General features: G+C 29.5%; 1 protein-coding gene across 5 annotated transcripts in view; it reads right to left on the bottom strand.

Annotated features, from left to right (window-relative positions):
• The window catches only part of LOC119606928, a 201,539-nt gene that overhangs the window by 53,806 nt on the left and 122,589 nt on the right, over positions 1-25,144 (bottom strand). For all 5 annotated transcript variants that reach the window (XM_037960599.1, XM_037960601.1, XM_037960600.1 and 2 more), the window contains one exon: positions 2,784-2,998. In XM_037960599.1, coding sequence (XP_037816527.1) covers positions 2,784-2,998 — 215 coding nt within the window. The remainder of the gene's footprint in view (positions 1-2,783; positions 2,999-25,144) is intronic.

Raw genomic sequence — 25,144 nt, 5'->3', positions numbered from 1 at the left:
GAGCACTACATAATCTGGTACTACGGGTGGCCAGTTGCCGCAGTACAGTGTCCTGGCTGGTCAGTTGGTTGAGGTTCCTTCGGTATCCACGTAGTGCCTGTGGTTTAAACCTAAATTTGCAGAAATAGAGTGCTTGGTTAAAAGATCGAAACACTGTGAAATATAAATTTTCGGTATTAGTTTCTGTTACCCCTCCTAGATTCCAGGAGCTGCACAAACCACAGGCCACAAACCATGACTGTGGATTAATAAAATGTTGGATTTGAGCTGATAATGCAAAGATTGGGTATACGAGGTGTTGGCGTATCATAAGGTACTTGTATCTGATGGATTGGATGCATTCCGAGTTATATCCGAGGTTAGTCGGATGGAGTGATGAAGGGACTGAAGGGTGGAGTGACGGAAGAGATGTGCTGAACTGAGGTTTGGCAAAACGGAGAGAGACGTAGTTTACTCTAAAACATGTTCAACTTATTACAGAGGGTCTTTGTGGCCACTGAAATAAGTCTTGTCGATTAAAATGATCTGTGTTTCGGACTACCAATTACGTCCTCTAAGTGCTGTTGCCGAATCAACAGAGCCATCTCAGTAGTGTGGTTGGGCGACATATACGGTTTTCCTTTGTGGGGGTTTGATTGAGCTTGTTCATGACACCTGTCCTTCCCCAACGGGACTACTATGGCAAGAGATTAGATAGCTTGAGCACTCGAGCAAAGTGCACGTATACTGGACCGGAAATTCCATATACGTAAATTGCCACCGGCGGGTAAGAAGTGGTTCAAGAAGACCACCGTGAAATAAGGCCCCCCGGCAGGTGTTCACGTAAAGCACTTCGACATTCATACCTTTATTTTTGGCTGCCACAAGCATCAGAATAAACACTTAATACCCCCACCACAGTAGTGTAGCATCTAAAAATGCTGGACAGAGATTTCTGAAAGTGTTTTCTAAAACAAAAAGTTATTTTGGAGAAAATAAATATAAATTTCAGCTAGTAGTAAAATAGACTACATTGAGAGGTTTATCTTTAAAAGAAACTTAAGGATTAACTCTATAACAAGTTTAACATTAATACCCCTTGCACATATTAGAATTTTCCACAGAATATAAAGCAGAGCAATTATAAACAATTTCATTTTATTCCTATTTTATATAACTTTGGAAGCCACAGAAAGAATTGTTTTTGCGAAATATTCCAATTTAATTTGTTTATTTCAACCACAATTCTACTCGAATTTAACAACTTCAAGAGCTTAGTGGAACAATGTACAGGTATGCATACATACTTATATGCATATTGTTATTGGTCAATATGGAAAAATATTTATCATTTTATATTCTGCCAAATACTTCGTTTATATAACGAAATGCTATAACAACTGCTGCTTTTATTACAACGACCATTTTAAAGGAACGTTTTTCACCATTTTATTTTTTATTCCTGAAGTTAAGACTCTATATGCTTTTCTGTTTGTTTTAATTTTTTTTTTGTATACGCTTTAATCGTTATTGTTATTTGGTGTTTCGTAATGCCAATGTCAGCAACTCTAGTGTTACCGTTAACGATTGCAAAAAAAAAATAATGGAAAATTGCATCCTTTACAGTTACCTTAAATGACTGGATAACGATAAATGTGTTTGTATGGTTATAAAAATCTATGGTACATATTGTTTGTTCGCAAATAACTACAGTTGAGGACAAAATAAAGATAAGTTTAAGAAGGAAAGCTGAAAATATTTAAACAATTTTTTTTTATTTTGTTCAAATGTATATTTAAGGTATTTATTAAATTTCATAGTTATTTGTCATTTTTCTTGATTTTATCACAATTTTGTTTTCCTTTGTTTTACAACAATTTCGTCTTACAAACCAATTTACCTAAAGTTTTTATTTATCGTGTTATATTCCATACATTTTTATATTCTACATCTATTAGTTTAATATTTTTGTGTTAGAAATCTTTAGAAAATACGTAACGTAATGGTTATTGGTGCCAATGCCATAGTAAAAGTAGGAGTAGACTCATTCCTAGTTTTCTGTTTTGCAAACCAAACTAAATTTTAACAATTTACATGATTCTAACTTTGTAACAGTTTTGTTGCTGTACTTTTTTGCCAATATTTTTCTATTGACTCAAAAAAAAAACGATGAAAAAAGAAAACAAGATTGCATGCATTTTTAATTTATTTTAGTGTAGTTTTTAAAAGAGTTTAATTCTTTTTCTTTTTATTTATATCTTTGTGGTTTTGTGACCAATTTTTTAATATTTTTAAAAGCTTTTCAAACTTGAAAAAAGTTTGTGGCATAATAGATTCTTTCACAGATTTTTTTAATTTGTTATCTTTCAAGCGTTAGTAAAATACAAAATAATTTTTAAATTAAATTACTTTTGTAAATAAAATACTACATGAAATGTAAAATTTATATTATTGGTAAAACTCTAGTATAAAATAGGTGGCATCAGTAACCAGTAACACATACCTTTCAAAGTAACCAGTAACATTAAAATTAACTTTTCAAAATATAAAGATTTCTTCCGAACTTTCTTGAATTATATTTTTGGAAAAAATCAATATAATAACCCTAATAATAATTTAGTTTTTATTTTCAGTAAATTTCAAAACTTATTTAAAAATCCATAAAATTGACATAACTATTCTTTAAAAGATGAAATATAAAAAAACTCAAGTGCTATATATACATACATATTATGAATGTTTCAAATATCAATTACCAAAAAAAATATTATCTTTTTTAAAAAACACATGTACTAAGTACTTACATCAACATGTATGCCAGGAAATGGGAAAACTTTTGTATTTGGAAATTCGCCAGGTGTATAACGATAAAACTCCAATTGACCACGATAAAATTTCGCTGAATATAATGGTGCACCTTCCAGATCGTACATACAACGTAGCACAGCATGTTGGCCACGACGAACAGCAGGTGGTTCAATTATTAAATTGACATTACGCAGAGCACCCTCAACGAGATCTGAAAATTTTAATAAATTTTAAATTTTATTAAATATACTATATGTATGTATGTAATTGTACTTATAACATATATTATATATTTATGTTCAAATAAAAATTACATCAACAATGAAAAGTTACTAAGCCAATTAGAATTAATTTGCGGTTAATATAAAAACAAATATTTGTTTTATCCAAATTTGTTGAAACAGCTTTTGTAATTTAAAACAAATAAGCAAAAGTTAATAAGACTAATAAACTATATATTTGTATTATTTCACCTAACTGTAATTTTTATACGAGGATAAGTTTATTTTAATTTTGAATTGTTGAGCATTGTAGTGTAAACAACATTAATTTAAAGAAAAGTGCAGCTGAAGCAAATTATTGCAAGTTCCCCAGTCTATATCTATCTATGAAAAATTTGAATAGTATAAGAGTTTCGAAGATACCCGAAATTTTGTAATTAATTCATATATGTATGTGGTGATGTAATTTAAGAATCAAGTTCCATTAGTTTCCCAGATAAACGAAATTGTATATTTAATTCATATGGGAGGTGCCAAGTTCTCCATTGAAAGTCCGCCCATTATACTCTAAGTGTTCAGATGAATTTCAGATTTGAATTTGAAGATTCTAGCTCTTATAGTTTGTCAGATATACGAATTTTTCTATTTAATTCATAATGTGACTTCAAGCACACCACAAGATCATTCCCACCCCCCTCCCCACCAAGATGAAAGTCCGCTTTTTTCCTCCAAAATGTTCAGGTGAATATTAGTTTCCATTAGTTCCATTAGTTTCCTAGATAAACGAATTTTTGTATTTCATTAATATGGGAGGTGCCGCTTCCCTCATGGGTAGTTCGCCAATTTATTACCAAAAATGTTTAAGTGGATGTTAAAGTTATTCGTGCAAAATTTTAAGATTCTAACTGTAATACTTTCCAAGATAAACGAATTTTTGTATTTAATTTATATGGGAGGTGCCACGCCCCCTAATGCTAGTCTGCCTACTTTTTGTCCTAAATAATCATATTGACACTAAAGTGGCTCCGACAAAATTTGAGATCAAATATACGGATTTAATGTTTTCTTAACATGGGCGTGACTACTCCTCCAATTGGAATTTCAAAATAAAAAGTAACCTATTACCTATTCCAGACATGCACGAATACGCTGTGAAAATTTGAAGAAAATCGGTTCAGCCGTTTAGTAGTCTATAACGTTCAAACATATAAACATACAAACAAACACACATTCGTTTTTATATATGTATATAGAAAGATAGATACTGAGAAATAATTCCACTATACATATGTTGAAAAGCATTTCAATTGAAATTCTCAACATAAACATAATCATCAGTAATCTAAATTAAAATTCTGATAATAAGAGAAACAATTATGAAAGAATGAACACATCGAGGATTAGAAGATTGGAAACAACAGTATTATAATGCAAATTCGTTACAATAATTAAATTGATTTAAAAAATATTATATACATATGTACATAAATTTAATATTTTATCTTCAAAGATCATCCAGAAGATAATTAATAAATACCCCATACAGGTGGCAGTTACATGGAAAAAATGCGATAAAAATAGTAAAAGCTAGAATATCAGCTTGTAACTTCTTCGGTATATTCCTGATGATATACGAAAAATATTGACACTCCCACCCAACGACCACTTTATAAACATTTACATATATAAAAAATATTCATAAATCTTTTGTAGAAGTTGTAAGTCTGTTTGGCTCTTCAGATCCCTTGTTTCTTCTCACTTCTTAAATTTTGCTAAAACAAAATCAGAATAGTAAAATTTTGTCTTTAGTAAATGGATGTTCCTTTAAAAGATAATTTTTTTTAACATTATTCCTTTGATTTTTGTCGTATGAGAGCAACCACTGCGTATAGTAGAGAATATCATAATAAAAACTAAATGAAAATTTTGATGTCTTCTATAAAGAATAATTTTCAAACAATTAAAATTTATACTGAAAATGCAAACTTTATCCAAAATAAAATCTTGAAATTTATGTTAATCCAGGGCATTCAACATGCTTGGGTATTAAAACTTTTAACAAAATATGTTTATTTATTTTGAAAAAATCACAATCTAATTTTGTCTTAGTTCTTAGATAGACATAACTAAAAGCAAACCTATGTTAGTATTATGGTATTCTTATACTATTTTTAACAATCAGATTTCAGTTTCGATTTACAATTTTATATAGAAAATATATTCATGTTTGATTACTCATACACATTTTTGCGGCATAACTCAATAACAATATAAAATTTGATTTAAAATATAATTTAAAATATAATTAATTTATTGAATTGTGTTTGCATACTAGTTCGAGTTAAAACCACTATAATTTTTATTGCAAAAAAAAAAACAATTTTATTTGGTAAAGTCGTGTGGTTTTCTGTGTTCATAAATATATATAAACATAAAGACTTTTAACAGTGAACTCCAAAATTTTGAAATAACACTAATTACAGTTACATTTTTTTAAATTTTAATTTATATCGAATTTTTGTACTAAACTTGGCTTAAACTTGAATCAAACTCTAATGAATTATATACATATGTATGTATTTTCAGAAGAATAATAAACCAATTTTCTCAAGAAAGCTTTATAACGGGTCTAATGTCAAACCGATACTCTTAACAAGTGAGAGTTTTATATTCGACTGTGCCGAATATTGTATACCCACCATCAAATCCGAAAAGGAATACTTCCTTATAAATAAACTTTGATATTTAAGAATCGATGAGTTTGTTATTATCAAAACAATTTTCTCATTTATTAGATCTATGTATAATTTTACCATCATACATATGTATATCGATAGGATCAATTTTAGTTTAGACTAGTAATGAGCGTTAAAGCCGTTTTCTGAAGGGGACCTTATATGGGGGGTAGGGTCAATTATGAACCGATACTTATAAATTAAATATAAAATATGTTTATGTCGAATTTCATTGCTATAGATGCTTCTTTTAGACAGTTATGAGCGTTAAAGTCATTTTCTGAAGTGGACTTATATGGGGGATAGGATCAACTATGGACCGATCCTTATAAAAGCGATTTAGGCTCCTATATAATATGTTCAGTTCGACTTTCATCGCTATACATGCTTCTTTTGGACAGTTATAAGTGTTAAAATCATTTTCTGAAGGGGACCTTATATTGGGGGTGGTGTCAATTATGGACCGATCATTACAAAACTTAACAATGATATTAAGGTTCCTATAGAATATGTTCATGTCAAATTTCATCACTAAAGATGCTTCTTTTGGACAGTAATGAGCGTTAAAGTCATTTTCTGAAGGGGACCTTATATGGGGGCTGTAGACCTATATTGCCCATTTTCAATACCAAACAAACTGCATCAACTAAAAGACTACGGACGGACATGGCTTGATCGTCTTGGAATCTAATAAGGACCCAGAATATATATACTTTTATGGGTCTTAGGCGAATATTTCAATGTGTTACAAACAGAATGACAAAAACAATATACCCCCCATCTTTTTTGATAGTGGGTATAAACATTCCGTATATTAAGATAAATGTAGGCCTTTGGGGTCTTTGCTCAATCATAAATACGTTTTTTTTAATGTTACAGTATTTTTTTGGCATAGAAAAGTTGTTACTTATTGAAAATATTTCGTATATTTACAAGTTTTCTGACTATAATTTAAATTTTTTAAAGTATGGCTGAAATACGCCTAATCCCCTTAGAAGGTATCTTCTTAATTTGATTGATTCTCGCAATCAAGTTAAGGTTACAAATATTTTTTTAATTAATTACTATTTTCACACACTGTACTGGACAGTGATTCATATGGATGTTGATGACCTTTTTTTTAGTAAAATACATTAATTCCTGTCAATATGTATTAGTTAGTACATCATATATGGTTCATTAAATTTAGCAATAGAATAATTTATAAATATTATTTATTTTGTTATATTTTGGTTTGGTTGCTGTTGCTGTGTATTGGCTTAACTGATGATGTTATTGTTGTTATTATTGGTGTTAACCGAATCAATCGAATCCCAACATATGTGTGCTTATAACCTATTGAAAGATACATACATACATTTATTCTACTTGCATTAGATTTTAAATGAGTTTGGTATTCAAATTTGAGTGTGTATGGTTGTATTTATTAAAATTTGTATACGTTGTATGTGGTTTGGTTTTTATTGATTGTTGCCTTATAATGATGTTGATAAATCTTGCAAACAATTAAAAACATTTACATATGTATATAAAACCCTGCAGTTAGTTATGTATGTACCTCACTAAAAACTTTGCCGATAATATAGAATAACATTTGTTTACAAAAGTAGAAATTAACAATTATTTTTTTATATTGCGTTTATCCTAGATAGAAGCCGACTAGCACCTCATAGATTACAATCACATAGAACACTTAAGTGAATGTTGTCTTTTGTCCAAAATTCATTTTCGAAAAATTATGTCTATAAGAATACATTTACTTCGCCCACACCTACCGGATACTTTCTTAAGTACATTTATCTACAAAACACTTAATCAAACAGTAACCAAAAATTACCATTTATTATGAATTTTATATGTGTATTTGAGTTTCTAACCAAAGTATTTAACATAAAATATATATTTACATATTTATGTACATACTCCTTATTGTGCATGTATAGATGTATATGTATGTAAGTATGTGTTTATGTATTATTTTTATCATACAGGTATTTTTGATTATTTATTTAAGTGTGCATACATTTACTCTTGAGTAAATTTAAATATAACACTTTATATACATATTTAAATATTTTCAGCCTTATTTTTCATTAGGGATGCCAATCGGTACTTCGGATTTTGAAAATGACAATTCCGGAATTACATAATTTCAATTATTTTGTAATTAGTAAGGCAAATTTTAGATCCCTATATTGTTCAATACGAACTGAAACGCACAAATTAACACGTAAACTTAATCCTAATTTCAATTAATTATTTCCATAATGATATTTAGAAATAACGGCCCCTTTTCGTTTATTTCGTTGTCCGTATTTTAGATGTTATGTTAAAATTATTTATATGAAATTTCAGCTATTCAATCCCTTTCCCGAAAATCTCAGGATTTTTCGGAATTGGCATCCCTATTTTTCATACACATGTGTACATATACATACCCAGCAAAAACAGGGTAATGGCTTTCAATTGTAATTACTTACCTAACAACATACTGTTCAATGACTACTACATATCGTCTGGATTACACAGAAGTAGTGTAATAAGGTCTTACTAATAATGTGTTATATAAATACTTGTCATCTTGCGAGTGAAGATTGAGAAGCTGTGTATGTTTTTTTCAAGCGATTTGCAATGACTACTTTTTCTAATTACTTGTAATCGTTTGTGGTAAGTACTTGCCTCCAATGTCATCACCGTGTTAAAATAATGACTTAAAATGCTATTGTGTAAGTAAATTTTAACATTTTAACTCCTTACATTGTAATGAAAGTTTTTACTGGGTACGTAACATAGTATACATGGAGAAATTTTGAGGTTTAATACCTTATACACATACATATGTATACATACAAGCTGTTGGACTTTGGCAACATGCTTATACTCTACACCACGAAAATGGGAAGGGTATTATGTGTTTATACCCAAACATATTGGCCCCACACCCACCTTAAAGTAAAGAATCACTTTCTTAGTCGATTAAGCTATGTCCGTCTGTGTGTCCATGTAAACCTTGTGTGCACTTTATACATCGCAATTTTCAAAATAATTTGATGAAATTTGGCTATTGAAAATGGTAGAAAATCCCCTGGAATTAGGCTTTTAAGTTCATAACTGTGTTAAATTCTACACTGAAAATAATCCATGCCTAATGTACGAAATGCTTCGTGGTTTCGCACCACGAAATTCTTTCGTAATATATACGAAATTGTACGAAATATTTTAATAAAATGCAAAATAATTTTATATTATGTTAGAAAAAAAATGTTTATTTTTCGATTTTTTAAAGACATAAATATTTTAGTTCTTTTAAAATAATTATTGTAAATTTAGAAAATGATTGCGAATTAAAAAAAAAAAAAACAAATTTTTTATGTTTTTTAAAAAAACATAAAAAAATTTACAGGAAATTAGGCAGCTAATTTCCTGTAAATTAAAAATTACCTTTAATTTAACTCCCTTAAAATTACGAAAATAACAAAAAGAAATCGCAACAAAATAATATTTTAGTGAAATCAAAAATAATTCATGTATATTACTAAATAATCTTGTTACGAAAAAATATCGTTACGTTCGTTAAATATTACATGCCTTAACGAAATTATTTTTGTAAAAGAAAACAAAGTTTCTTAATATATACGAAAAAAGATATTACGACAGGTTTTCGTACTTTCGTAAAATTAGAAAAGGGGTTGATTAAACAATATTTCGTATTATACACGAAATTTTCGTATATATTACGAAGAAAGTAGTTGCGAAATTTTTTTTCGTAAAGTTAAGCATGGATTATTTTCAGTGTAGTATTCCTACAAAAATCTCTCATAACTTACTTTTATATACATAAGTCTAAATGATGACTGTAGATTTACTTAAAGAAATTAATTAATTTGCTGAAATTAAGTTAAAATTTAAAAGAACCTTTCACAATATTTGCTATCTTATTAAATTTTAATTTTGATTTCATTAGTTTGTACCAAAATTGATCACAATATTTATATAGAAATCTTTAAATTTAATTAAAATGGTTATTATTCCAAAAATGCTCAGGAGTACATCCCCAAGGGATAACCACGTTTGTGAGTCGACTTGGAGTGTAATGAATAAAGAATTATAATAATAATTATAAAATAAATTATAAACGGATGTACAAACTTACTATCCAATAGTACTAACCTTGGTGCAAATTTCATAAAAATCAGAAGACATTTAAAGTGGGATCACTTGACGCCAAATGACCTATATATAAATTTTGTCTGATTGAATTGTCCAATATTTGGATCCAGAACGATATACATTAGAAAACTTTATAGGGTCGTAAATTTAATTTCTATAAATCACAAACGGAACAAAAAATTTTATATACCCGTCTCACACACAAAAGATATAAAAATAAAATTTTGTAAGACTCGATTTTTTTTTCCAAAAAATTCGAAAACGTGAAATCAAATATATTATCTTATTAAAGCCGAAAAGTCGTCTATCATTTAAGAAAAAATATAATAATCGATTTTTTAAGTAAAAGTCGAAAAAAGTCGACATATAATTTGATGAAAATATGACCGAATTCGGTAGCAAATAAATTTTTACCAAATAGGTCATTAGAGTATCATTGCATTTTAAGAGATAAAATTGTACCAAGAAACTTCAATTTTACCAATTTATATTTAAAAAGAGAAAATAAAAATTATAATGATGTTGAGTTATCTATTTTGCGGGAACATGCAAACACAACGTTTAACTTTGTAGTTTTAACAACGAACTTTTGAAAATAATTTTAACTTTAATCGTTATAAGTTATATTATACAATATTCTAATTAAACATAAACATATACATACATACTTATGAACATTAGAGTGGTTCATAAATAAAGAAAAAAATATATGGGGGCTAGCGACAAATAGATACTATCAGCACTAAAGTGGTGTAATAAAGTACATTAAAGGAGCTGATATAGAAGTATTTATCGTATAAATTTAGAAGGCTCTATATGTTTTCTGACGAAGAAATTTCAGTTTTTACCGCACTTACAATTCCTGAACTGCAAGTTTTTGAAAATTAACAATTGTAAAAGTAACTACCTTAATGTACATCCATAATGGCTTCTATGCATAAATAATCTGCACTTCGTAATTTATGTAAAATTTTGCATATATTAAGTAATTTATTTAATTGCATAGAATAAATTTATTACTTTGAATTTTCTATTAAATGCAAATATGTTGGAATTATTAATAAACTATTCATTAAAAATACTTATACATAACAATTATTTGAATTTATAAATAAAATGTAACTTTTAATACTTTATGTATGTATATGCTCATATTGCAGCTACCTATTAATCTGTTATTACAATTCTGTTTATGATTATAAAGTTATGTAGTTAAATACAAAACTGAAATTAAATTATTATATACATACATAGAAATTAATAGAAAATCAAAGATAAAATAGTATTTATAAAGTGTTATTTTGTGTGTGTGTGTGTGTGTGTATCTCTGTGTTAAAGATTTTTGCAAATACTTTTACACGGAAAAGTGTAATTAGTAATTTCATAAAATGTATGTCAATATTAATTAGTAAAAACAAAATCGAATTTTATAAATAAATTTAGAATAATGTATGTATAAACATGGGCTTAAATATGAATAGATATGAAAGCAAATTATATAATTTTGGAAATGTACTATATAGTAGAAACTATTGTTTTAAAACAAGTAAGAAAACTTCTATTCACATTAATGTATGTTCAGTTTTTCTTTATCCTCTATACTTATAATATTGATAGTATTTATTTTATAATAGATATTATCAATATCGACATATCTGTCCACTTGTAATATATTGACACCGAACGAAATCTTTACACATTTCTTGTTAAAATATATTTCGTTCAGAAAGTTAAGTTTTCATGTTCTTGAAGTTCTAAGTGCTTAAAATGGTACAAATATGTGACTTTCCTGTTAAAAGTTTTGTTTACATTTAGTTTGGTTTCTGAATTTCTTTCTTTTCTTTTTACTTTTGTATTTGTGGTTTATTTTATAGACTCTGGAGATTTGTTGCTGTTTGTTATCAAATTTAGTTGTAGGAAATACTTTTACGTTCCACACGTACCGCATCTACTCAACTTCAATAGTTAAGAGTTGTATTGTTTGTTCATTTGTTCTTGATGAGTGTCTTTGAAGGGCGTTATTTTTTTTATTATTGTATGTACAAGTGTGTTAAAAAACCAAGAAGACAAATAAAGATAACGTCACAGTGGAATGTGGAATATTGAATTTTGATTGAGTGTATACCCATTTTGTCATTTTTGGCATAGGTTAATTGGGATCATGATGAATTTCGATCATAGTGATCATATTATAGCAATGTCTTGATCAATAGGAAAAAATTATTATCGAATATTAGAACCGTATTTAATTATAATAGATTTACTATAAAAGTAATCAAAATCTTAATCTGTTTACAACCATACATCTAAACACAATATGTTACTCTTATAATAAGGTTAATTTCCATAGATTTCTGTTAAAAATATAGTTACCCAAGCACTGTGCCAATAAGAAAGTTGAAAAAAAAGAACATCATTGTGGTTTGGTTTCTATTATTTGTTGTTTTGGTTGATACTTTTTCCCCTATTCTTCCCTACAACATGATATCATTCTTCAGACACAAAACACACACTTATATTTGTTTAAATATGTGAACATAAATGAAACATTGGGAAACTCCCTGAAGCATATGCAATACACCTTCTATCGTTCGTTGTCGTGCATTTGTTTGATTTCACAATACAAAATACACTCTTTACGTACCTTAACAAATATAAATAAAAACTTCGGTTCTATATAGTATCTAGGTACTTTTTTCCACTTTGTTTCATTTTTACAAGTTGTTGTTCGTGTTCCTTTTTTTTGTGAGCTTAGAAAAAAGCTTAAAAAGTTGTTCTAGTTTCGATAACGTTGTGGTTGTATGAGGCGTAACTTTAACTTTAAACTTAAATTGTCATTGTATTGGCATTTTATTTTTTCTTTGTTATAAGAGTATAAAGGAATACTAAAAATATATTTAAACTTTTAAAAAGGCGAAAGAAAGTTGTTATGTGAGTAATTTATAGGTATGTAAATAAGGATGGCCTCGTTTGTAAGGAGAACAAATACGATACCAATGTTCCCACGAAAAATTAAAGTTTAGGTCATTCTAAGACACCGCATCTCAAAATTTTTGTCTTGGATTCAATTATATTGTAAACGGATTAAACTGTACATACTATCTACCAAAAAACTTATTGTACTTACATTCGAATCGATTACGTTATTTATCGAAGGAGCAACAATAATTTGTTTGATCTTCCTATTTCACAACAACGAATATTGCAATTGTATCAAAAATATTAGATTAATTAAAGCAACATGTGCCCTATGAAAATTGGAAAAGTCCGTCAACTATTACATATAAATGTGAATACACATGGTATGCCACTACTATGGTTGAGTAGAAGACTAATACATTCTTAATTCTTTCTCATTTCCCTCAATTAATATGAGTTTCCTTCCTTTGAATTTGAAATGTTTTCAATGTGAATAAAATGAACAAGTAAGAGTGTTATATTCGGCCATGCCGAATCTTATATACCCACCATCAAATCATCCTTATAAATAAACTTTGATATTATCGATCTATGTTGAATCATATGTCGATATTAATATGAACATCAGGGAAATATTTGGTAGAAGGAATTTAATAAGGGCTTAAGCATGGACCGTGCTCTTCCGAATTAAAAATATTAATTTTGTTTGATCCAATATTTATAACCATAAACTGTTTTTTTTTGTAAGAGTGGTTATATGGTAGAGGTAGAGTCAATTATGGACCTATCCTTGTCGGTTTATACAATAATTATTTGTATCTAATGTAGCTGTACTCGTATCTTTAATTCAGTCATGAGGTTTAAAATATTTATCTGAAGGGAACCGAAAATGGGTGTTTGATTAGTTATCCTCATCAAATTCAGTTGAAAACTTCCAGTCCTATAAAACTACCGTAATTTGGAAGAACTTTTGAGCCATACATGAGCGTTAAAGTGATTCTCTGGAGTGAATCGTTAAAGGCGCCCCTATACGTGTGTTAATTATGATAGTGTTAATTAATGACCGATCCTAATAAAATTTGATAAAGAACTTTTGGCTTGGACAAAACTTGTTTATGTAGAATTTTACTTCTGTACTCACATTTTTGAGTCAGTAATAAGCCTTAAAGTCATTTTCTGAAGACCTTATATGGGGGTCAATTATGAACCGATCCTTATAAAATTTTACGAAGAGATTTAAATTCTTATAAAACATGTTTGCGCCGAATTTCACCTCTATTGATGCTTTCCTTAGCCCGTTATGTGCGATAAAGTCATTTTCTGATGGGGACTTTATATGGGCGGTAGGGTCAATTATGGGCCTATCCTTATAAAATTTTACAAAGAGATTTAGGTTCCCATAAAACTTGTTTGTGCCGAACTTCACCGCTATTGATGGTTCTCTTAGCCAGTTATGGGCCATAAAGTCATTTTCTGAAGGGGGCTTTATATGGTGGGTAGGGTCAATTATGGGCCTATCTTATAAAATTTTACAAATAGATTTAGTTCTCATAGAACATGTTTGTGCCAAATTTCACCTCAATTGATGCTTTTCTTAGCCAGTTATGGGCGATAAAGTCATTTTCTGAGGGGGACTTTATATGGGGGGGGTAGGGTCAATTATGGGCCTATCCTTATAAAATTTTACAAAGAGCTTTATGTTCCCATAAAACATGTTTTTACCGAATTTCACCGCTATTGATGCCTCTCTTTACCAGTTATGGGCCATAAAGTAATTTTCTGAAGGGGACTTTATATGGGGGGTAGGGTCAATTATGGGCCTATCCTTATAAAATTTTACAAAGAGATTTATGTTCCCATAAAACATGTTTGTGCCGAATTTCACCGCTATTAACGCTTCTCTTATCCAGTTATGGGCGATAAAGTCATTATCTGAAGGGGACTTTATATGGGGGGTAGGGTCAATTATGGACCGATCCTTATAAAATTCTAAGAAGAGATTTATGTTCCCATAAAACATGTATGTACCGAATTTCACCGCTATTGATTCTTCTCTTAGCCAGTTATGGGCGATAAAGTAATTTTCTGAAGGGGACTTTATATGGGGGGTAGGGTCAATTAAGGACCGATCCTTATAAAATTCTACGAAGAGATTAAGGTTCCCATAAAACATATTTGTGCCGAATTTCACTGCAATTGATGCTTCTCTTAGCCAGTTATGGGCGATAAAGTCATTTTCTGAAGGGGACTTTATATGGGGGGTAGGGTCAATTATGGGCCTATCCCTACAAAATTTTACAAGGAGATTTATATTCCCATAAAACATGTTTGTGCCGAATTTCACTGCTATTAACGCTTCTCTTATCCAGTTATGGGCGATAAAGTCATTTTCTGAAGGGGACTTTATATAGGGGGTAGGGTCAATTATGGACCGATCCCTATAAAATTCTACGAAGAGGTTAAGGTTCCCATAAAACATGTTTGTGCCGAATTTCACCGCAATTGATGCTTCTCTTAGCCAGTTATGGGCGATAAAGTCATTTTCTGAAGGGGACTTTATATGGGGGGTAGGGTCAATTATGGACCGATCCTTATAAAATTCTACGAAGAGATTTATGTTCCCATAAAACATGTTTGTGCCGAATTTCACTGCTATTAACGCTTCTCTTATCCAGTTATGGGCGATAAAGTCATTTTCTGAAGGGGACTTTATATGGGGGGTAGGGTCAATTATGGGCCTATCCCTACAAAATTTTACAAAGAGATTTGTGTTCCCATAAAACATGTTTGTGCCGAATTTCAGCGCTATTGATGCTTCCCTTAGCAAGTTATGAGCGATAAAGTCATTTTCTGAAGGGGGCCTTATATGGGGGCTAGGCGAAATCGTGGACCGATATTGGCCATTTTCAATACCAAACAAACTGCATCAACTAGAAGTATCTGTGCAAAATTTCAGCTCGCTATCTACTTCTGTTTGGACTCTATCGTGTTTTCAACAGACAGACAGACAGACAGACAGACGGACAGACGGACAGACGGACAGACGGACAGACGGACGGACATGGCTAGATCGTCTTAGAATCTAATAAGGACCCAGAATATATATACTTTTATGGGTCTTAAACGAATATTTCAATGTGTTACAAACGGAATGACAAAAACAATATACCCCCCATCTTTTTTGATGGTGGGTATAAAAATAATAATAAAACAAAAATTATTGTTTCTTTGTTTTGCACTACTTACAACATATCCATGCACACAAACATATAAAGTAGTATATGGTTAAATCCAAAAATTTTTTAACTCAATGAAACTGAGTTATATCCAGAAGTATTTCCTTTTTAAAAGACTTTAACAAAATAATCTCAAAAAATTGCTCGTGACAAACAAAAAATTCGACTTTATGCGAAGTATTTATATCAATATTTTGATAAACATTCTTCTACAATTTGTTTAGATCTTCAGAGGGAATCACAAGAGTTATGATAAAGTTGTGTGACCTTAACAACTGATGAGTTTTATGGCCGTATAGTCGTGAGTTTTTTCTTTTTTTAATTCTTACATATTTTTTACCAGGAATTCGACGTACCCCAGTATTACTAACAATTTTGAACACTTGACGAAAACTGAAGCAAATACGCGTCAAAAGACGAAATGTTTTATATATAGGAGGCCGACAAAAACTGTTAGAGACGTGAAACTTTTATATATATTACTGTTAGAAGTCAAGAATATAGCGTGATCCTGATATTTTTTCATTTCCTACTTGGATATAGTTGAGAGCAGTTCTACACGTGTTTAAAATGATGTGCCACCAAAAAAAATCACCGTTTTTTTCATACCCCAAAAAAAAAAAAAAAAAAAAAATCTGGATTTAACCATATATTCAAGTATTTATTTTAAGTGCTTTATACATTAAAAATTTAAGTTTCAATTTAGTTTTAATTGCAATTGCTACAAAAAAAAGAAGAAAAGAAAAAACACAAATTTCAATCACTTAAGGCCACAAGCAGTAAAGAAGAAAAAACTGCATAAATGAAATATTTAAAATTTTAAAACAAAGTTCTCCTCCTTTTCATTTTGTTTTTGTAGTTTTACTAAGGATACTTTTAAAATCAAAAAGATTATTATTTTAAATCGTCAAACAAGAAGCTGTATTTTCACCATTTAAGTACTTTTAGAAATAAAAAATATTTTCCATATTCAAAGGAATATTTAATGAAATAAACAACTTATACCCACATACATACATATTCATTTGCAAAATTATGGTTATAAATTATTATTTTTATATAATTATGCATATGTATATGCAATGAAATATTTGTGTACATATGTATGTATATGCATAGAATACAATTTAAATTTAATTTAAATACTGTTTTCATTTTTATAAATTTATGAATTTTAAAAAAGGAAAGATCGTCTGTTAGCAAGTGGTTAAATATTTTCATTATTCTATAATTGTTTTTTAAAGAAATTTGTTTATGCTTAAACAAATATAAGATTTTTTTCTTTATAAGTTAAATTTATTTCATTTTTAAAATATGTAGATACTTTTTAAAATTTTTTTTAAGAAAACAAATAAAAACCACAACTACGTATATGAATTGTTGATATTTTAATTAATTGTTCATACGCTACGTTGAACCAGGTGTTTGTTTGTATAAGAATGTTTTGGAATTTAAATCTGTTCCATGTAGTTTGAGGTGAATATCCCATTATTAATAAAATATTTTATCATGTGTTCGTCTTTTTCAGACCTTGACTTTCTATGTTTATTATAAAGCTGTTAAACCGCCGGGTAAGTATTTGTTTACTTTTTTTATAAAAATTGATTTCCTAATCATAATTTAATGTTATAAAATAAAACTAAGATTTATTTCATAAGCATTGTTTGTGATGGCAACCAGAGCCCATGCATAAATTTTATGAACAAAAAGAAGTCTGTAATAAACCGGTTCAGTTATATCCCCCCAAAAATAAAACGAAAAACTTCCAAAAGAGTAACATTTTTCACCACTTCAAAGGTAGCACTAGGCGAATATTTTTACCTTCTGCGGAAGTGATGTTTAATGACTTCCGAAGAAGTGAAAATAATTTCATTCTTTCAATGCTGAAGATATATTTTTTTGTTCTTACATTTTTATGAGTTAAAACATTTTATTTTTGGGATTTTGTTGTTTATTACTGTTAATATTATTTAAGTCAAATTAGTAGTATTCTATACTACTACAATTTCACTTCCAAATAACTTCCAAAAAAAGAACATAAAAATTACTTCTTGAGAATGAATGTAAATTTTATTGAACTGGACAACAGATTAATAAAGGCGTTGCTTATGAAGACGATGCTGTGATGTTGGTATCAGGAATGTTCCCAGACGAGTTTAGTGACATAATGTCTAATACTTTGGTGCTACTCGATAATTAGGCTACAGATAGCGGCCTAGGAGTAAACCCAAGCAAGACGGTATCAGTTCACAACAAAGACCAAGATTCCAAGCTTCAACTTGCCGCTCTTAAAGAACTGCGAAATATGTTTAACGAATAATGCCAAATATCTAGGATTTATTCTAGACTCCAAATTATCATGGAAACTCAGCATCCGGCACAGAGTCAAGAAGGCAACAGTTGCCTACTATAACTGTCTTAAGTTGTTTGGAATGAAATGGGGACTTAGTCCCAACATGGTTAAATGGATGTATACAGCTATATTACGTCCTATTCTTATATATGGATCTCTTGTATGGTGGACTTGAACTAAGAAGAAATTTGTTGTAGATCAGCTAAACAAAGTTCAGAGATCAACATGCATTGGGATAAAGAACTAGTCCTTCAGAAGCTCTGAACACTACATTGCACATCTTACCTATAGATCTATAGATATATTATGGCCATATCTGCTTGCAGCGCAGCGAGGCTTAACTCATCCGAAGATTAGAAATCAAGAATATATGGACAAGGTAAGATTTAGTATCCTCAGATTCAATCTTCAAAAGGTTGTAAATAGTATAATAACCTAGACACATGTATAGGGGCCCAGATATTGTGGCCCCTAGTAGAAGGGATATATCAAGATTGATAACAGTAAAAACAGGACACTGGGTGCTAGGCAGACGGATTGGGTTACCCTTCAATGAACACTGTCGCAGTTGCAAAGACAGGGAAAAGGAATAAACGGTCTTCCATCTTCTCTGCTAATGCCCGTTTTCTTATCAGTTACTTCATATCTAACCTTGGTAAGATATTTGGATCTAAGCTTAATGATATCATGAGATTTCTCACTGCTACAGGCAGGATCAAATAATATGCAATACTCCGGTCAAAACGGAGTCTCTTCGACTCTACTTGACTGTTCGCGCGCAGTTAACCCTGTTCTGTTCCAGATAACCAAGGTTAGAAGTAAAATATCTAACCTTGTTGAGATATCTGGATCTAAACTTAATGATATCCTGAGATTTCTCACTGCTATAGGCTGGATCTAATGCTATGTAATACTACATCTGACGAGTGGAGTGGTCCGGTCAAAACGCAGTCTCTTCGACTCTACTTGACTGTTCGCGCAGTGAACTACCACGTTAATCAACCAACCCTGACTTGAAAAGTAGGAATCAAATAAAAAGGACATCCCTCCTATGACAAACCTGTTTTAAAATCATCACTTCTGTAGGGGTTTATCAGTACTTTTATGCATCTTTGGAAGTTCTTTTTTTGCTTAGATAAAATGAAGAGTTTGGGATACAAAATAAAGCACTACTTTTTTAAAATACTTTTCATTGGAAATTGTTATATTCTATTAAATATAAGATTTCTGAGCACTTTTTACCTTAGAAAGAGCTAACATTTTCTTTAGCACTTATAACAATTAAAATCTTAAAAAAATAGAAATTATAACAATTTAGATATACTAACATAATTTGATTACATATTAGCCAAATAATAATTTTTTGAGCGTTTTTACGAATCAGTCATTATATAAAATTAATAAGTAGGTATTTCGGCATAAACAAAAACTATAAATTTCCATAAACTAAAGTACCAAACTAAAATTCTATATGAATAAATAATTTTCTATATATATGTATGTATACAAAAATCATATTATTTACATAATTAATCTAAAAATCTACTTTCTAACCAGAGTTTCCTGCAAACTATTTTTAAAATAATTTCACATAATCTAAAGCTCTTTTAAAAAAGCAGCTTACAGTTTACAAATACATATTTATTTTATTTTGTATTTTAGTTATTTAACATTTGAAAGTAAAACAACAACAAAAAGAATTTGACTTTCACCCACAAAGACCACATTTGAAAAACATGTCATTTTATTTATTTTATTTAAAAACCAAAATATCTATGCATTACGATCTAATTTGGTAAGACCCTTTTTATGCATTAGCGCAAAATATTGAGCTCACACAAATTAATAAACCCACCCATCACATTTTATTGATTCAACGATGCCCTTACATCTGTCTTTTATCCATGTAAACTTTGAAATTAATACATATGTATGTATATACGTGCATACATTTCGGTATAATAGTCAAATTCAGCTCTTAGTTGTGCCTTATTTTAATATTATTTAATGAGACTCCATAAAGTCTACGTTTCTGTTAAATTGTATAATATTAAAAAAAATCATACTGTATACGTTAAAATTCATTTTATAAGCGAACTGAAAAATTAATTAAACATTTTATTAAACTATTTATTTTCTCTTAAAAAAAAAAACATCACCTCAAAAAACTATTTGATAATTGTGTTGTGTACACAAAGCCTACTCCAAATACCCAGGTGCTCAAAAAAGGCTCTATACGGGGAAAAAAAAAACCTGTAGCATCTTGAATTTTCCATTTGCCATCTCAGGAGGCAAATAAAATTAAAACGTATTTTGTTTATTTCTTCTGTTTTTTTTTCATACTTCCTTTTTCGTTCATTTCTTGTAGCCTCATTTATTTTCAGATACAATTTTAACCTTTATTTTCATTGAAACTCGTTTTCATTTCCTGTTGGCAAATAACAGTAGAGTGAGAACAAACAAAAACAAGATAAAAAAATTGAATTCATAAGGGAAATTTTTTTCTTAAGATAAATATTAAGGAAATATATGACCTTTTTGTTGTTGTCGTTGTTGTTTTTCTTTCAGCAAATAAATTGTCGATGTACGAAATAACATTAAAGCCCAGTTGTGTTTTATAAATTTTCTACAATTATTTAACATATAAAATTATCACTTGATAGCAAAAAAAAAAAAAAAAATAAAAAAAATAATAACAAACTGATAATTTATTTTATATTTACACATGCGGACAGAAAACAAGTAGGAGTACTATATGCGGCAGTGTCGAATCTTACATACCGTTCTCCATAGTTAGTTTACTTTAAAAAAAATTTGTTTTATTGATAGATCAAGATATTGATTGTAGACCTACAAAAGTATATATGTTTGTATGTATAACTTTTTTGGGTCCTTATTAAATTCTATGAAGATTTAGCCATGTACATCTGTCTGTTGAAATCACGATAGAGACCACTCGTAAGGAGCTAAAATAAAATGTTACATATATTCTCTACTGATAAGGTTTCTTTGGTATTGAAAATGAGCAATATCGGTTCACGATTTCACCTAAACCCATACAAGTGTTTCTCTGGAATAAAAATTAACGAGTCACAAGTTAATTTTATGCAACTGGAAATTATACTCTAATGTATGACTGACATCAGACCATAATTGTTCCATCCCCCTTATTAGGTTCCCATATAAAAATTATAACTTAATAATACCAATTGAGTAACGAAATACCAATTGAGTAACGAAATTTGGCACAAATAAGTTTTTTGGGAGTAAAGATATCTGTAACAAATTTGATGAGTCCATAATTGACCCTACTTCCTAGGTCTCCTTTCAAAAATGACCTTATGGCTCCTAACAATGTCCCTTAGTTTAATGGAGTTAAGAAAAAATTTTACAAAAACTAGTTTTGGAATATTTTATTCACTAAATATTCCCATAAAACTTCTCAGATCTTCATTGGACCACTTATCACAACCAAAAGCTCTGATACACGGTTGTCAGATCTTACAACGTTGTCAGTAAAATGTACAGAAAATGTCTAACAATAGTATGAACTTAAAATTTTTCATTTGCATAGTTGTCAGAAAAAGTATTACTGACAATGTTGCAAGACAAAATTTGTAATTTGACACTGTTGCTAGACATTTTTTGCATATTTTACTGCCAACGTTGTAAGATCTAACAACCGTGTATTATGTACAATTTTAATTATTTTCTTTTAATTTTTCCAAAAGAAAAATTACAAAAATTCCTATTTTCGGTATTATTTTTATGGATTGTTTCGGAATTTTATACATATCTCCGTTACTTATGGACCGACATTGCTGATTTATTGAAGATTTTTATCCTGAAGATATTGTGGGACTTCAGAAAAGTTTGTTCAACAGATATACAGACAGACCAAGAATAAATATTCTTTATAAAGTCGACAAATTATACTGTAGAAGTTACGAAAGGAATGCTTGAAAAAGTTGTTAAAATGCTTAACACAGTTATGAGTCTCCTATAAAATTTTATTACAACATCGATTAAAATATGAAATTAATGATCATGAAAGTGGTTTTGGAAAAAGGTCTTCTACGGGAGCTAATATGATATTGCAACTAATTTCATAGAAAAAATAAGTAAAATTACCTGTATTAATGGGTTAAAATTGCTCCCCAAAAAAAATAAATGTTCAAACATAAGGACGCTACTAGTTTGATCGAAATATATTAAAAAAATATAAATAATAGAACTTAATTTTGTGGGTTTTGCGATCTACGTTCGACGTCTAATATTTAAAATTCCTCCTGAATTAGAAATTCTTTTACGATAACTACAAAAATTTACACATATTTATCTGTACACATTTGTAAGTGTTGAAATGAATACATGATATTTGTGTGGCAAAATAAAAAAAATAACCAAAAAACCTAACAATTGTTTTCTATCAGTCATGTCATAATTTTATGAGTTGTTGCTGTTTATTTATTTGTTTACATCAACTCTTGCTGTTGTTGTTTTTGTAGTTGCAAGGCAGTTTGTGGTAAATTACATCATTTGCTGCATGTCGAATTAATTTTCAAATTGTGTCTACATTTTGCTCTTTTTTTATATTGTATGTTTTGGACAAGTGTTTATGTAAATGCGTGTGTATTTATGTTCATATTTTATTGTTTTTATTTCCGCTTGATTTTTTCTCGGTTCCTGAGATTTTCATTTCGTTGGCATTTTTGTTATGATGCTATTCCTTTGGAATCTTGTTTCACATTTATTGTTCTCTTTTTTTTTCATTATACGAGTGTAAAACATATAAAATAGCTTTGGGTTATAATAAAGTTATTTTGGTTTATTTCCGTCCATTTACTAGACTCAGATGTTTTTCAATGTTGTAGGAACATTTGTAAATGTTTTTTTTTTTTTTTTTTTTTTTTTGGCTTAAGGCTTGTTACAAGTTTTCGATGTTTTTTTATGTTTTTATTTTTATTTTTTTCTTATTATCTACTCGTTAACATGAAAATTATATTCAAGTGTGAGTGCTCAGATTTTATGAGATCTCATTTATACATTCGAAAAAATTTGTTGAAGAAAAATATTTGTTAGAGTAGCCATTTTCAACATACGGAAAAAAAATGAAAAGAACCACTTGTGTTAATTTTTAAAGCTCAATTAACTATAATGGTCTTGAGATTAACTATACAGAACGAAAACATTTTTTTTTTTTTTTTGAATTAACTGTATATCATTTTGTATAAAAGATTTGTAAAAGTTAAAGAAAATTTAGACTTCACTAGCATGTTACAACATAAGTGGTAATAAAGTAGAGAAGTTATCAAAAATGTTGTACTATTTATTTAATTAGTTTTTAAACCACTTAAGCTACAATGAATTTATTACTATGATTTACTCATTTATACAAATTATGCTAAAATGTCGCATATTTTATCGATATTAATGTGAAGATCAGAATAACATTCATAAAATGTCTCAACTATATAATACCCTTTCGTTTTTATACATTCAAACTTTATGCACATACGTTGTCTAAAAGTTAACAAACGTAGTAAGCTCAAAATGCGTTGTAAATAGTGAGCTTATCACGTTTGTTAACATTTAGACAACGGATGCGCATAAAGTTTAGATTGCGACAACGAATTGTTGCAATGTTGACAAAGTTGCATGGCCTACATTACATGTTGTTGTTGTATGTAAGTATATACTTGATAAAGGATGTTATTGAAAAATTTGGTGTCAATTTGGTACCAGGCATGTATATTTTTTTTCCTGTGTAGAAACATGAAATTAAGCATGTAAAGAATATAGAGTGAGAACATATAAAAGCGGCCTCTTTAGTACTTTTTCCTTCTTCAAAGAGTACCTTTTGATTTTTTTTCTAATATTGAAATAAGAAACTTAAATTAAGCATTAAGAGCCCAAAGTTAATGAAAATCTAGAGAGGAAAAGATTTTTGGTACTTTTTCGTTCTATGACTGGTACTTTTTTGTTTTTTGAACGATTGATTGAACGAAAATCTATAAAAGGGGACTTTATGGTACTTTTTCGTTTTACAACTGGTATTTTTAGATTTTTATACCCACCATCAAAAAAGATGGGGGGTATATTGATTTTGTCATTCCGTTTGTAACACATCGAAATATTGCTCATAGACCCATAAAAGTATATATATTCCGGCTCATTATTAAATTCTAAGACGATCTAGCCATGTCCGTCCGTCTGACCGTCCTACCCCCCATAGAAAATTACTTTAACACTCATTACTGGTCCAAAAATGCGAGTATAGCGATGAAATTCGGTATAAGTAAGTTTCTTACAAGCCAAAATCGTTCTACGAATTTTTTTTAAGATCGTCCCATAAATGACCCTACCCCCCATATAAGGTCCCCTTCTGAAAATGACTTTAACGCTCATTACTGGCTAAAAAAACCAATATAGCAATAAAATTTTACACAATTAAATTCCACGCGAGCCAAAATCTTTTTAATAACTTTTATTATGGATGGGTCCATAATTGGCCCTTCTCCCCCTATTGGGTCCACTTCAGGAAATAGCTTTAACGCTCATTACTGTCTTAAAAATACGAGTAAAGCGATGAAATGCTACACACGTAAGTTTCTTAAGAGCCAAAATCTGTGTACCAATTTTTTTTTTTGGATCGGCCAATAAATGACCCTTAAAATTACATGAACGCTAATTGCTGGCATAAAAATGCGAGAACAGCGATGA

This window comes from Lucilia sericata, unplaced genomic scaffold (assembly GCF_015586225.1).
Source record: "Lucilia sericata isolate MDLA Ls3-8-SP2 unplaced genomic scaffold, ASM1558622v1 Contig000636F_arrow, whole genome shotgun sequence".
NCBI classification, from domain to species: domain Eukaryota; kingdom Metazoa; phylum Arthropoda; class Insecta; order Diptera; family Calliphoridae; genus Lucilia; species Lucilia sericata.
This window is presented reverse-complemented; position numbering and strand designations above follow the sequence as displayed.